General features: G+C 37.7%; 1 protein-coding gene across 8 annotated transcripts in view; it reads left to right on the forward strand.

Annotated features, from left to right (window-relative positions):
- LOC105477237 (Fraser extracellular matrix complex subunit 1) overlaps nucleotides 1-16307 on the forward strand; it is a 488217-nt gene that overhangs the window by 362591 nt on the left and 109319 nt on the right. For all 8 annotated transcript variants that reach the window (XM_071093546.1, XM_071093541.1, XM_071093547.1 and 5 more), the window contains 6 exons: nucleotides 1332-1364; nucleotides 5713-5844; nucleotides 6919-7044; nucleotides 8979-9226; nucleotides 15632-15780; nucleotides 15964-16126. In XM_071093546.1, coding sequence (XP_070949647.1) covers nucleotides 1332-1364; nucleotides 5713-5844; nucleotides 6919-7044; nucleotides 8979-9226; nucleotides 15632-15780; nucleotides 15964-16126 — 851 coding nt within the window. The remainder of the gene's footprint in view (nucleotides 1-1331; nucleotides 1365-5712; nucleotides 5845-6918; nucleotides 7045-8978; nucleotides 9227-15631; nucleotides 15781-15963; nucleotides 16127-16307) is intronic.

Raw genomic sequence — 16307 nt, forward strand, 5'->3', positions numbered from 1 at the left:
AGGTTGTTGACCAGAAAGCAGGAGTTTTAAGTCCCTACCCTTAAATATTTTTATGCCTTTGACTATTCCAAAAATATTAGTGCCTATTTCTTTTTTCTTTCTTTTTTTTTTTTTTTTGACAGAATCTTGCTTTGTCACCCAGGTTGGAGTGTAGTGATGCAATCTCGGCTCACTGCAGCTTCCGCCTGCTGGGTTCAAGCGATTCTCCTGCCTCAGCCTCCTGAGTAGCTGAGACTACAGATGAATGCCGCCACTCCCAGCTAATTTTTGTATTTTTAGTAGAGACGGGGTTTCACCATATTTGTCAGGCTGGTCTTGAACTCCTGACCTTGCGATCCACCTGCCTCAGCCTCCCGAAGTGCTGGGATTACAGGCATAAGCCACCATGCCCAGCCACTGGTGCCTATTTCTTTATGATCTTTAAGGTGTATGTGCTACATAACACCACGAATACAGGATATTCTTTTTATACAGTAGCTTTATTCATATACAAAAGTGGTGATTTCTTATGGTGAATTGAACATGGTTTAAGTAATTTTAGACTTTTTTGATTATGGTAAACATTTAAAATGATATTTGCCATTATTTAATGTAAGTTTAACCACCCAGAAAACAGTTAACTCCTCAATTAGATTGAAAATCTCTAACAGTGGGTATAGGCTTCCTCTTTAGTATCTGTACACAGTGTTTAGTAACAGGATAACTGTTAATAGCCATTGAAAATGTTCATGGGTCTGTAACCCCTGTGTTACAACTCGTACTTTATAAGAAACACAGGATATCCTGGGATTAGAAGGAAAGAAAATATGTCAGCCGTGGTTGAAGTCATCCACTAAACTCGCCCGAGTTCCTAGAACCTCTTCAGAGAGAGCAGAGTCCTGTGCTGTATAATCTATGGGATAAATGCTGCGAGATAAATCTCTCACATGGTTACAGTGTGTAAATCAATGTCTCGGCACCACTCAATTCTACAATGGAATTGACCCACCTGAGAGCCCTGTCAGTGATATATGGCTCACCCGCATTCACCGATTTGTAGGATTTTATGTACTGATAAAATGGGTTCTGAATGAACGTATTATAAATCACGCTAACTGCTGTGATATAAAATTATTCCACTATGTGGTCCTTTTTGCTATTTAAAATTAATGTTGACACCATTAAATTCAACATAACATTAGCAAATGACCTGGTGGTCTTTCCTTAAATAAGAATAATTTAGAGTAAGACATTCTTTACTTTCCTAACCTCTGCCCTTTATTTTGTACCTTCCCTAGCTCTCTCTGACCCCCAAGTGTTTAATATACTGATTGTCTCTCTTACTCTTTCAGGTCTCCCAGAATCAGTGAAATTCCACTTCACAGGTAGAGATTCATCTCAATTTTATTAGAAATGAATTTTTTTCTTTCCTTAATGGTTCTTTCTTTTTGTTCCCATCATCATTATTTTTAGCTATTTTCTAAGAACTACTTAAAAATTGTATAATTTTTCTTCTAAAACAAATTTCTTCTAAAATAAACAAATGGTTAGTTAAATAGTAATAGCTTAACTTTATAATCATAGGAAAAAAAATCTACCAAGGATGCTAAAAGTTAATGTTTAAGAGCCAGGCATGGTGACTCATGCCCATAGTCCAGCACTTTGGAAGGCTGAGGAGGGAGCATCACGGAGCCCAGGAGTTCAAGACCAGCCTGGACAACAATGCGAGACCTTGTCTATTAAAAAAAAAAAAAAAAACTAATCTGGATGATGGGGGCACATGCCTGGAGTCCTAGCTACAGGAGGATACCTTGAGCCCAGGAAGTCAAGGCTGGACTGAGCTATGACTGCACTACTGCACCGCAACTTGGACAATAGTGAAACCCTATCTCAAGAAAAAAAATGAAAAAGAAATTAATGTTTAAGCCCAATTTCAATGTGCCCTAATATCCATTAAAGAGTTAATAGTAATTAAGATCCTAAACCCTGCATCCAGATAACCTGGGGTTCAACTTGTCTTGGGAAAGTTTATTACATCTCTGTGCCTGAATGCCTCATTCATAAATGGGGATAATAATAATAATAAATGTAAAGCTCCAAGAATGATTGTTGCTACATAATCATTATTACACTTAGCTAATACACAGTAGTTGTATAAAAATCTTGAATAGAGCCATTCATGGAATGCCTTGTTACTGGAGGGAAAAGGCTTACTACCCAGAGGCGAGTCGAGAAACTTGGGTGTGGAAGACCTCTGCATTCTTAATTTTAGCTCATAGTGCAATAGAAGAAGGATGCCAAACAGCAAAAGCAGAGTCAGACCTGGTACCTATGCTTGGCCACATAGGATAAGTTTCTTTCTTGTTTAGGTCTAGAGTGAGGATGATTGACCATAAATAGCATCGTTAAGTTGCTGTTTAGATGGGATTGACTATTCCATTAGAATCAACCATCCATGCGCCCTGTTACATTTCATGGAGGGAAAAATGTTAGCAGTAGAGTCTCCTCTCTGTAACTCCTAGCTCTTCCTTTCTTCTGTGAGGATTAAAAATCACACTTGAATCAATAGTAAATTTCAGTGTTGTGTTACTGTTGATATGAACCCAGTATCAGCTCATTTCTAGTCATAGGCCTCTACATAATTCATACAATCAGTAACGATATATAGCAGATTTTTATATTTTATAAAGCAATTTACAATAAAAATTGTCTTATTTAATTCTTATACTGATATTTTAAGGACAGATATTATTTTGAGCATTTTAAACCTGAGGATACCGAAAGTTATTAAGAGTAGATACCTGGCCGGGCGCAGTGGCTCACACCTATACTCCCAGCACTGTGGGAGGTGTGAGGAGGGAGGATTGCTTGAGCCCAGGAGTTCAAGACTAGCCCAGGCACATAGTAATACTCCTTGTAGTCTCAACTACTCAGAAGGCTGAGGTGGGAGGATCGCTTGAACTGGAGAGGTTGAGGCTGTAGTGAGCCCTCATTGTGCCATTGCACTCCAGCTGGGTGACACAGTGAGACCCTGTCTCAAAAAAAAAAGTAGATGATCTGCTCAGATTTCCATAGCAGGTAGACAGTAGAATCAGGATTTTAATACAAGTTTCTGACTTAGGACATGAGCATGGAATAGCTAGTTTGGTCTGACATGTATGTGTGTTGATTATGAAAAGTGAGTGTCATGGTAGTATGCCATTTTGGTTTCCAGTCCTCAACTCTTACCTGAAAGCTTGAGTAGGTGAAGGGTTAACAATTAACTTGTCTAGGACTTCAAGTTAAATGATCCTTGAACCTATTATACAGTCCCATGGGACTAGACCTTGGGCTGACCTTAAATTATCTTGCTTCTGCCAGAAGTTCCTTTTTTGTTGATTTTAAAGAAGAAAAACTCTTGGTATCTAGTAGAAAGCCATGTCCTTTAGGAGAGTTTTGTGAGAGAGAATTTTTAATTGGACAGTTAATGAAAAAGGCAGGAAAAAGCCCAAGAGCTGACATTAATTTGTAGAATGAAGGGGAACCACCATTTTGGTGAATCAGCTGACATGAGAAGGAAAGCTGATGTTCCTGAGACCTGACAGACTTGAAGACAAGTGCAGAAGCTCTGGAGAGCGGTTCTGAGCAAGGAACACACTTAGGGCAAGTGGCGCTCACAGGGGCATTTAGCCCAAAAAGGCATTTACCTGTTTCTCAAAGAAATTAGAGACATTCCTTAAAGAGAGGCATGAATATGCAATTGCTGACATTTTGACTGGAAGTTTATATGATTGCTTGCAAAACCCTGTGCCCAAGTGATAGCTAGCTATGTAATACGCACCAGAAAATAGCTTTTTTCCACTTACTGACAGAGGCAAGAGTATGCCTTGGTCACACTAAACATCTGTATGATGTGACCAAAGCTCTTTAATTTTGTACCTTTTCTCTCCTCATGTAAAATAAGGATGTTGAAAGCTTCCTGGACTTCCTCCCTGGTATGATTTGAATGTCCCTTCCAAAACTCATGTTGACACTGAATCCTCAATATGGCAGTATTGAGAGGTGCGGCTTTTATAAGGTGATTGAAACCTAAGGGCTCTGCCCTTGTGAATGGTTTAATCATTAATGGATTAGTGGATTAATGGTTAATCACGGGGGGCGGGCAGAGCTGGTGGCTTTCCAAAAAGAGAATGAGAGACTTAAAATCCCAAGCTCAGCCTCCTCACCGCATGACTGCCTACGCTGCCGCGTAACTCTTCACTGAGTCCCCAACAGCCAGAAGGCTCTCACCAAATGTACCCCCTCAACCTTGGACTTCCCAGCCTTCATATGTGAAAGAAATTCCTCTTGTCATAAATTACCCAGTTTTAGGTTTTCTGTTATAAGCAACAGAAAGTGGACTAAGACTCCCATTCAAAAATAAAACTAATGTAAAATGTAAAGTAACATAAGATTGCATTTTGCAATTATTTCTTAAATTACAAGGACCTCAGAGAATCCTGAATCCACTAAAATTTATGAAAAAGTTTGTGTGCTTGTCACCAAATCCCCAATAATTAAGGACCATCTGTGCCTATTTTTGAAGACTTAGAGAGGAGATTGAACTTAAAGAAGCAATGACAATAATTTTGACACTTGTCTGAATAACCAGAACCATAAAACCTTCATTCTCACATAGATAATGTCGTCTCACCTTCAATAGGGCTGTTTCTGAACATCTCCAAGATGTGGAGTGTACCTTATAAAATTTAACCATATCTTTCAGATCTGTCTCAAGGAAAAGACAAATCTAAAACTTGAATAGAATCATTACTACAAGTCTCTGAGCAATGCTTGACTTTGTTTAAGCAAGATTCTTGCTGGCTTGTTACTAAGTCCAGAAGAAAGTGAGGAAGGAAACCAGTTTCTCATAACCAACCCATAGACAAGCTAATCACACATTTAAAATAATTGACAGTGCAGTTTTCTTAAGGACCACTACAGATAAACACATTGATGAGTTGATGATGCAAATATCCCTCCAAAACTGGCTTTTAGGGAAAAGATAGGGTGTTAAGTTATGGAAAAGCAGAAATAAGCATCAAGGGTGAGGCAATTCTGCTCTCATGTTTCCCTCAGGGATGAGTGTTCATTTGGATGTCAAAAATCCAGGGAAATAAAATCTTAAGGTCACTGTTTTGTTCACTATTTATGGCATTGTGCATCACGACCAAGTAAAAATGGATCTGCTTACTTCCAAACTAATGCCCTTAGAGACATTGGTATGGGTGTTGTCTGTCCTTTTAAAAAATATTCTTTTCTAATGAGACATAGACATGCCACTTCTAAAAGAGTTCATGAAAGAAAATATTTATTTGGAATATTAAGGGAATGAATTGAATCAAGTAATATTTCCATAATCAAAAGCCTTTACCAGTAGCGTCTACAGGTGCAGATTTTGTATTACCTTCCTTTCCACTAACATTTATCAAGATCACCTTTTTTTGTGTAAGTAACTTCTTAGAATGATTTTGTTATTATGGTTCTTTATCTTTTTTCTTATCCTTAGAAAAAGGAATAGCTTACAGTATCTTGCTTGCTTACTTTCTTCATTTGTAAGCATCTCTTCAAAGGTTAAAGTAGTGTAAAAAAGTTTCTAGCTACATATTTGTGGAGACTGCCTGAAGATGACCAGACTACAAGTTGATTCATGTGTGTGTGTGTGTCTCTGTGTGTGTGTGTGTGTCTGTGTGTGTGTGCATTTATCCTTTTTAGTTTCGGATGGAGACCACACAAGTCCGGAGATGGTCCTCACCATTCACTTACTTCCCAGTGATCAGCAACTGCCAGTGTTCCAGGTCACAGCCCCAAGGCTGGCGGTCAGCCCAGGAGGCAGCACTTCTGTAGGTAAGAACTCGGAGCCTGATAGAAACATGGCTTTAGAAATGGGATCATGTTGCTGCCCCTCTCCAAACCTCTTGATGGGAAACCTCTTGATGGTTACCAAAAAAGCAAACTCCTCTTCCAGAAGTTGCCTGTATTCTTACCTGTATCCTTCTTCCTGCCCATTTCTATGCAAACAGAAGCCACACAGAGAGAAGGAAATGAAGCCTTCAGAGGCCAGTGATCAGTGGAACGCAACACAGAACTGATTTTCTGGGAGTTTGCTTTGTTGCCATCACTAAAATATAAAGTGATAGAGCGGCGAGAAGAACATAGAGGGGAGCGGGATTTCAATGGTGGCTCTTGTTTCTATTTAGAAAGTGAAGAGTAGCGGGAGAAATGACAGGTCACAAGAAGCTTCAGAAGTTGTGAAGAACTATAGTTGACCCAGTTATTTTGTACATAGTTATATGTACTAATTAGTGAATTTACTCTTTAGAAATGTATTCTTTTATCAAAAATATTTTACTAATAAACAGTAGGTATTGTGATTTTTGTTAGGTGTGTTCTACAGATCCTTATCCAGTTTCTACCTATGGGTTTTGGCCTAAAATTAATTATTACCAAACTTACAAATAAGTCACGTGTACAAAGATGACTGTCACTTTAACCCTACACCTCACCTTTGTGATCATTGCTCACTTTGTAGCTTTAGAAAAATAAGAAGGGATGAAACAATGAAACGCCAAACCGTTTATAGGAGGATTTTCTGGAAGAAAATCTAACCCAGCTGGTCAGGGCTAACCTAGCTGTGGGCTTCCTCTGTGCATGCTGTCATTTGTATGGAAGAAAAAAGGTGTTCTAAATTCAGAACTACCTTATGTGAACTTTTGGAAGAACCTACTTGCAGTGCAGGAATTGACTGCATTATCTGTTTTCACTCTTTTGTACCTGATTGGAATGAAGCAGTACTTTCTGATAACAATCAGATTATTCACAGTGTGACTCCTAGCCTGGCCTGTGGCTTTAATATATACAGAGTCTATCATCTTTAATGTATGCTTTCTCTCTCACCACGCTTCCTTCTCCTTGCTGTAGGACTTCAGGTGGTAGTAAGAGATGCTGAGACAGCACCTGAAGAACTCTTCTTTGAGCTTCGGAGACCTCCACAGCATGGTGTGCTCCTTAAGCACACAGCTGAGTTCCGAAGGCCGATGGCCACAGGTAGCTACACACTCTGTCACTGACCTGCTTGAAGGATTTTTTGCTCTACAATCAGTTGTATGTGTCTCAGACAAGAGCAAAGTGTCTTTGTGACACAGACAATGAGGAGCTTTTTCATTTTTGTGTGAGTTTCATTGGCTTTGATATTTGAGACTTCTTCCTGTTCCCACTTCCACCCCTGCCCCACACCTGCCCCTGGCCCCACCCTGAACACTGTGAAGCCAGTTCCTTAAACTATAGGTGAAATGGGTGATTTCTGAAAGTTGGAGTTAATGCATTCAAAGTGACACCATATGAGGGATCAGCTGCCACTTTCCTAGCACTGTTCATGGAGATGAATCTGTCTTAATTTGGTATGTAAATCTTCATAATATTTTTAGTGCTGTGACTCTGATAGTGTTAACTACGTCTATCTTCATCTGTTAAAAAAAGGAACACATTTTTGAAGTATTGTCTATGAGATGTAACAGTGTGGTAATGTGATCAGCTTTTCAAAATAATTCTTATTGTGCTTCCTCTAATTATAAAAAATAATATATGTTCATTATTTAGAAGGTACAGAAAACCACAAAGGACACAAGTGTATCTAATTTTTTCATAGTCAGCTCTTATGCATTGAAGTGATTATTGTCCTTTTCAAAATACCCACCTCTGGATGCTATCTCTTCTTCCAACAATCTCTACTTTCTCAAAACCTTTGTATGATTCCTTTTAGAGATGCAGTAATCCATTCTCCCGAATATCACTGGTGGGCTAATCTTTGCCATTGATGGTAAATGGAATTTTAAAGAACAACCAGTAAGCATTTGGGAGTCACAAAGGTAGACTCAAAAATTTACTGAACTAAAGAAATGTCATTAGAATAGATTTGAAACATTCCCAGGGAACTATTTTAGGAACATGACAGTCATTGTCTAATTTCTTTAACATTACATTTAATCTGTATTTGTGCAGTTAACATATAAGATCTAAAGCTATTGGTAAAAAGTTAGTTTTATTACCTTTTTATGGACATAATGCCACCAGCACCAGTAAAATACATTAACATAGTGTTGAGACAGAAGGCTTAGAAGATGAATAGAGAGAATGAGTAAATTATTCAATCTCATTACATAGCACTAATTATTAGAACTAATAATCTATCAAAAGATAGAGTTGAATATAATATCCAAGAAGAGCAATTTCACGACTGTGTTCTGTGAAATCATTAGGGCTCATGGCACTAAGAGGCATTTCTCATAAAAAGGGTTCCATGAAGTTTGAGAAGCTTTAGTATTTACATACTAAAATGAATCCTGCTGTATAAAAAATATTTTAAATTTTATTTATTCACATTTTCCATAAAGGTGTGTGAACTTGAACTTTTTTTTACATAATGCCTATCAAATTTATCATGAATTAGTACTCTAGAATGCACAGTTTAGGTTTCTAACTTCAAGTATATTTTTTCATTTTTAATTTTAAAAACTCCAAATAAAGCAAAGACTTCTTAAAGGTTCATCAAGTATAATTTATTTTCTTAACTTTTTCAAAAAATTTTCGGTATCAAGATAAGATTCCAAAAGAGCTGTCATAAATAATAGAGGCTTGTTCTTTATTTTTCTAGAAATAGGAATAATGACTGGATATTATAGAGGCAGATTTTAGCTCAATATACTTAAGAACTTAAAAATAAACCTAGAACTATCTTCAGTAGAATTAGCTACCTTGTAAAACAATGATCCTCCCACCTTGAAAAGTGTTAAAGGAGAAACTACCCTTTTTCAAGGGTGGTATAAAGGGAATCCTATAGTAGGTGAGTGATTGGATTAGCTTGTACCTCCCTAAGTTTATGATCCTATATGAACCTTAAAATCCTGAAAACAAAGGTGCTATATAATGAAAAGCATTATTCCCAGAAGCAACTGGTTTGCAATTTGTTTCATTCTTGGAAGGTGACACTTTCACCTATGAGGATATTGAGAAAAATGCTCTACAGTATATACATGATGGTTCCTCTGCCCGAGAAGACAGCATGGAGATCTCAGTCACAGATGGCCTCACGGTGACAATGCTGGAAGTGAGAGTAGAGGTGTCCCTGTCAGAAGACCAAGGACCTCGACTGGCTGCTGGCTCCTCTCTAAGCATTACTGTTGCCAGTAAAAGCACAGCCATAATCACTAGGTCACACCTTGCTTACGTGGTAAGTTCTTCCATTTGCTCTACTTGTTCTCCACCACACCTTCTGATGGGGCAGACTGGACAGCAATGCCATGGCTGAATATTTGGGGCAGCCATGTAGCCATTTGGGGTATTGGGGCACCCCAATACCCCAATATTTGGGGTATATGGTCACGTAAAGAACCTTTTTCTCAACTTCCCTACCTTCTACTCTTAGGAGTAGTTACACTCTTTATCCTGCTTCTCCTAGTGTTTCATGAGCAGACAAGTGAATGAGAAAACACAATGAGTATGTGTAGGGATGGGTGATTGTCAACAGGAAAGGGGGCCAGTGTTGTAAAAGCCCAAGCCCCCGTTGTTTAAGCTCCATCTATTATATTTCCAATGGGAAGTTTAGGAAAAGAACATTTTAGAGCTTATGTGATCAATGACTAATAGGTAATGATGTTTCACGGCCCCTGAGAGAAAGCCCACTTGTCATCAGTTTCTGTCTCAGGTCTAGTCTAGATGGAATGCTGAAAAATCCCTGCGGCAGTGCCTCTCTGTCAGATTTCCCAGCCAGTTCACTGACTCACCCTCCTTCTCGTGCCCCACAAGAAGCAGTGTGATTTGGGGGGCCAAGGAGAGGATCAAGGACTCGAGTTTGTTTCCTGGTCTGGCCCTGACTTTATAAGGGATCCTGAGTAATTAAACTCATCTTCTTCCTTTGATTCTACCTCAGGAGCTAAGGATAATGAGGATGATTAATTTTATTTTGCAGTTATGTATGTTGTAAGCAGATATGTGCTTTCTATGTAAACATAATAATGACTAGTTTTTACAATGCCTTGAAAGGAAGAATGATTATCTGAATGCTAATCATATTGAATTTTTCCTTTACTAATCTTAAAGTTCCAACTAATGACCTAGACTTTTATTTTTTTAATGCCATATACTTTTAACTAACCCTTTTCTGGGCTGAAGAATCCCACTATAAAATGTAGTCCTGAATAGCAGCATGTAAGATTAAGCATTGGCCTGGGAACAATTGTTTTTACACAGATTTTCCCCTCAAATGGTCCTTTCTTCAGTTATAGGAAAATGCATTCCACCCTAATTCTTCTCACGGGTCTACTCTAGTTTCAGAAAAGCTTTGATTTTGTTTTTTGTTTTGAATTGACAGGTGATTTTTACTGTAAGTTATGGTCTTTTGAATCTTTTGAAACTCGTGAATTCATAAAAATGTATGAATTCAGATTTAATCAGTAGATCACCAAGGCTTGAAAAATGTTTCACAGTCCAAAATAGCGCTCCAGGAGCAGTTCCTGCCCATTAACTGCATATTATAAGCTGCATATTAAATTGCAAGCCCATTGGCAACTGAACATGTATTTTCAGAAATTGATTGAATGTGAATTTACCCACCAGAGCAGAAAAACTCCAAAAGAACTATTCTAGCCTGCTGAAAGCATAGCATACATTTTGAAGACTTAGGTAGGTTATACACTAACTTTCTCTGAGCATTGTAGAAGAATTTTGTACTAAGAGTCATGGAAAAACTTTTCCAGATATGCATAGTTAGAAAGTTTTCCATGAACATCTAGAAAGATTGGAAAAACCATCTGAAATCCTAGTCACAAATGGGACAGAGTATAAAGATTTAGGAACAGATGAGTCTGTTCTTAGTTTAAGTGTTATTAACTGGAAGAGAGTGATACGATGTTGGAGGAGACAAAAAGGCGAAAGTTGGATTTTGTGTAATTTTCTTCTTAGCAGTGGTTTTATATATACAGTTTGCTATGCACTGCGAGTAAACAGGAAAAGAACAGTATGGGTTCTGGAGTTAGAATGGATGGATCTTAATCCAAGCTCACCACTTACTAGCATCGTGACCCTTAGCAAGTTATTTAAACTCTCCAGGCCTCAGTTTTCTCATATGTAATATGGGGAGGATAAAATTAATCTTAGAACAGTAATAGCATTTTTATGAACCAGCCAAAAATAAAATTATTCAAAATATTATTCTGTGTATATTAACATTACATATTACATACCTAAGAGTAAATGTAGCAAAAGTTATGTAACTTCTAGAGAAAATTGATGCTATGACTGACTATGTAGAAAAGAATCTCTTGACAAAAAGTATTAGAAAAAAAGGAGAATTTATCAAGGGGCCAGATATAAGATCAACAGACAGCAATAGCATTTCTATATATAAGCAAGAAAAGAAAACAGCCAGTAAATGTAACTAAAAAGATCTTACCATAATAACATTAAGAAAAAAGCATGTCCCTTGGTCTAAATCTAGCAAAAACTGGCAGTATTTTTACAGGAAAATTATAACACTTAATTGACAGACGTTTAAAATGTATTAAATAAATGAAAAGACATGCCATATTCATGCGTAGGAACATTTAATATTGAAAAGGCATCAGTTCCCTCGCCAAACAATCTTTCAATTCAATTCAGTTCCAATCAAAAGCCTAATGGACTTTTTATGGATCTTAGTAAGCTGATTCTAAAATATGTAAGAAAGAACACCAGCCTGGACAACATGGCAAGGCCCTGTCTCTACAAAAATATGAAAATTATCCAAGCGTGTTAGCTCATGCCTGTAGTCCCAGCTACTTGGGGGCTGAAGTGGGAGGATTGCTTGAGCCCAGGAGGTTGAGGCTGCAGTGAGCCTTGGTTGGACCACTACACTCTGCACTTGCTCCAGGGTGGATGACAGAGCAAGCCCCTGTCTCAAAAACAAACAAACAATCAAACAAAAACAAATGATGAATATTCTGAAAAAGAATAGTAGGAAGGCAAAGGGATTTACCTTACCAGATAACCAACATGTATTAAATATACAGCATTTAAAATAGTGTAGCAGAGGAATATATTAGACAATCCAAAAGCAGACTCACACATGGAACTGTAATATAAAACAGAGATGCTAGCTGGGCGCGGTGGCTCATGCCTGTAATCTCAGCACTTTGGAAGGACGAAGCATGTAGATCTTTTGAGGTCAGGAGTTTGAGATAAGCCTGGGAACATGGTGAAACCCTGTCTCTACTAAAAATACAAAAATTAACCCGGCATTGTGGTGTGTGACTATAATCCCAGTACTCGGGGCTGAGGCATGAGAATAGCTTGAACCCAAAAGGTGGAGGTTGCAGTGAGCCAAGATCACACCACTGCACTCCAGCCTTGGCAACAGAGTGAGACTCTCTCAAGAAAAACAAAACAAAACAAAAAAGCAAAACAGCAATAGCAAGCCAGAGCAGTGGAAATAGGAGAAACTCTTTAAAACATGGATCTGCACAAAATGATTATATGTGACAAAAAAAGGAATTTGTACACTGCTTCACACCGTATGCAGATATTAACTCCAGACAGATGAAGTACTGAAAAACCGTAAGTAAAATTTTACAAATCTTTGTAGAATATAAGTGAATTTTTTTGGGATATTAAGGAAGGGCAGAACATCTTAAACTAGAAACAAAAAGGTCTAACTATAAAAGATTGGTACATTTTACTATATTAAAAATTAAATTTGTGTTCATCAAAACACACCATAAAGGCAGCAAACAGGCCAGTTACAAATGAGAAAACAGGCCGGGCGCGGTGGCTCAAGCCTGTAATCCCAGCACTTTGGGAGGCCGAGACGGGCGGATCACGAGGTCAGGAGATCGAGACCATCCTGGCTAACACGGTGAAACCCCGTCTCTACTAAAAAATACAAAAAACTAGCCGGGCGAGGTGGCGGGCGCCATCCTGGCTAACACGGTGAAACCCCGTCTCTACTAAAAAATACAAAAAACTAGCCGGGCGAGGTGGCGGGCGCCTGTAGTCCCAGCTACTCAGGAGGCTGAGACAGGAGAATGGCCCGAACCCGGGAGGCGGAGCTTGCAGTGAGCTGAGATCCGGCCACTGCACTCCAGCCTGGGCGACAGAGCGAGACTCCGTCTCAAAAAAAAAAAAAAAAAAAAAAAAAAAAAACAAATGAGAAAACAATATTTGCAAAATATATAGCTAAAAATAACAAAGGAAATATAACACTCCTGCAGATCAAAAAGAAAAAGATAATCAAGTAGAAAAATAAGCAAGAGACACGAACAGGAATTCCACAGAAGAGGAACCCGGGTGGTCAATAAACATGTGAAGAGATATTCACCTTCATTAGTGGTCAGGGAAAGCATATTAAAACCATATACCATTTTATACCAAGTGTGGGGAAGACAATGGATTCACAGGATGTTCTTTACTTTGCTGATGGGAGTGTAAACTGGATCAACCACTTTGGGAAGGAATTTGGCATTACCATGTGAAGATAATTATTCATATACCCTAACCATTCGATTCCTAGATTACTACCCAAGAGAAACTTTCACATACACAGCAAAGGACTTGTGCAAGAATGTTCATAGCACTACTATTTGTAACAGTGAAAATATTGAAACAAACCAAATGCCCACCACAAGATAATGGATAGCTTGTGGTCTACCGACTTGACAGAATATTAGCGAACCTCAAAACGGATGAATTATAGTGACGTCCAACAATATAAATGGATCTTAGCAGTCTAATATTGAGTTTAAAAAATAAATTGCAAAAGAGTAAAGTCAACTTCATATTTCTAAGTTATAAAAACTAAAAATATGTATTCTGTGGTAATACATCGAGCTATTTTTAAAAATTCAAGAAAATAAGAAACAAGATTTAGGGTGATGGGAGGCCCAGAGACAGGAAGAAGGGCCACATACATAAAATGTTAGTTATTCTCAGAGCTCTAGTCCTCGTGTTGAATGATGGGTTCATGATGTAAAAATAATAAAAAGAAAATGAAAAAATAAATTAATACAAAAGGGATAAGAAGGTCTTTGAACAGAAATTTACATGAGAACAAGGTCTGTATTCTTATACATTTTTTGTACCTCCAATATCTGGGATATCTTAAAATAGTGATTTTCTTTAAATCATGACAGTACTTTCAGGAAAAAAGTCTAGCTGATTTCCCACTTTTTCAAACCTAGCAGTTATATGAGATTTGAAATACATAGTAAGATATGCCTGCCATGAAATAAAGTAGTGTTTTGGGCAAATTTGTCAATGTGAAATTTAGAAGTTATCCATTTTAAGTAGGAGCCAGGAGCTCTGTCCTTGTAGTTTATCAGCAATTCAGAAGACAACACCTTAAAACTCTTTTTAAAGTCTCTCTCAGAGGGAATGCGTAGTAATATTAGGAAGCAGTCTTTTGGAGTCTACATATTGTGTTTGATAACCCATGGGGGGAATGTTTAAAAGAACATAAATATAGGGAAAACTTTCTGAAGTCTTGCAGCTTTGATGAATTTAGGTTCCTTTCTTGCTAGTGTCAAGTGATATGAGGAAATATGGAAAATTCAGTGATCTTGAATTGAGACTCTCAACTACTAACTTTAAAAGGTCTCTGGTGATAGAAATGAGAACAGACTAAAACCTGTTGGCCCCCCGCCCTCTTGGTGTCTGTGCTGACATTCGTGATCCTATACCTCAACTAACTGTACAACATAGCATGAAAATTTGCTTTTGAAAGTACAAGTGACCATGCAACATTAATTTTCATTGTTGATGTGGTAAAGGGTAGAGTGCCCCCATTTTCACAATCAACAGCCCTAAAAACTGAATGACTCAGGGAAACTTTATAAGAAGATGTTGCCTGCCTCCCAGATGTTTCCAAAAATATTCTTGAAGAAAGAGGAAATTGTTCATTAAGACATTGTTATTGTCCGTGTTGTAACAGAGAAAGTCATTTTTATTTCTCAACAAACAATGTGGAAGGAAAGAGAAATGGTCTTTGTTAAGATTAGGCATGTTGGAAGTGAACATTCATAGATTCGGTGCTGATAAAATGAAATCCATGACTTCATACATTCTTTTGTTAATTTAAAATTTTATCATATTGAATATTGCTTAAAGAGAGCCATTGGCTAAGCTAAGTAACTTTTTTTCTGTTTCATGGAATTTTATCATTGTATTATATGTTATAAAGAAAATTTGCCTGTTTCTTAGAAGCAAACCATTCTTAGAAACTCTAGAAAAATCCTACATCTGTGTTTACAGGTTGATGACTTATAGATAATTAAGTTTTATTTTTTACTAAAAGCTTAAAAATAAAATCTTTGACAGCTTTTATGGTATTGATAACAATAAGGCATCTCTTTGTTTTATGCCACGAACCTAAAGTGCGTTTCCCTTCTCTTACCTTGAGCTACTCTTAGAAAAAGATGTTATCAAAGAGAAATTTGGGGAAGAATAAACACTGGGATTTTTACTGTAGTTTGAAATAATGTTGTTTATGACAAAGGGAAAGAGACTTTTCCAATTAGCAGAGAGAGAAGTACCAATAGATCTTTAGCTACTGGAAGTGTTTATTCCTGCAAATGTGCATTCATGTCCTGCCTCATATTTGCCTGATTAGGATGATTCTTCCCCCGACCCAGAGATCTGGATTCGGTTAAATTACCTGCCCACATATGGTACTCTCTTAAGAACCTCAGGACCTGAGGTGGAAGAACTCTCAGAATTTTCCAATTTCACAATGGAAGACATCAATAACAAGAAAATCAGGTACATAATCACTTCATATTATTTGACAGATTCTTAAAAACTTATATGAAAATATTTCAGCAACTAGTTGTAGCTCTGTTGAAAGAGTATATTAGTTTGGCCCCATTTTTAAACAACGATGCAGCCATCTTACCTGACTTGTCATCGTGGCTTATTCGTTTTATTCTTTTTGGCTTTTTATAGATACTCAGCTGTGTTTGAAACGGATGGTCATCTGGTTACTGATAGCTTCTATTTCTCTGTCTCTGACATGGACCACAACCATCTGGATAATCAGATGTTTACCATCATGATCACTCCTGCTGAAAATCCACCTCCAGTCATTGCTTTTGCTGACCTTATCACGGTAAACAATTCTCAGATCAATAAACAGAGAGTACTATGGAGAGCTGGAATCTGTAGTCATGTAAATGAAGGATTTCTGCCTAAACTGGCTGCCAGGTATTTCCCCCAAAATATCCAGGCAGCAGTATCAAGATATGCATGGTTTTCAATCGTGAGTGTTTTTCTAAGTATGAAAATAAATA

Source organism: Macaca nemestrina, chromosome 3 (assembly GCF_043159975.1).
Source record: "Macaca nemestrina isolate mMacNem1 chromosome 3, mMacNem.hap1, whole genome shotgun sequence".
Lineage (NCBI taxonomy): Eukaryota > Metazoa > Chordata > Mammalia > Primates > Cercopithecidae > Macaca > Macaca nemestrina.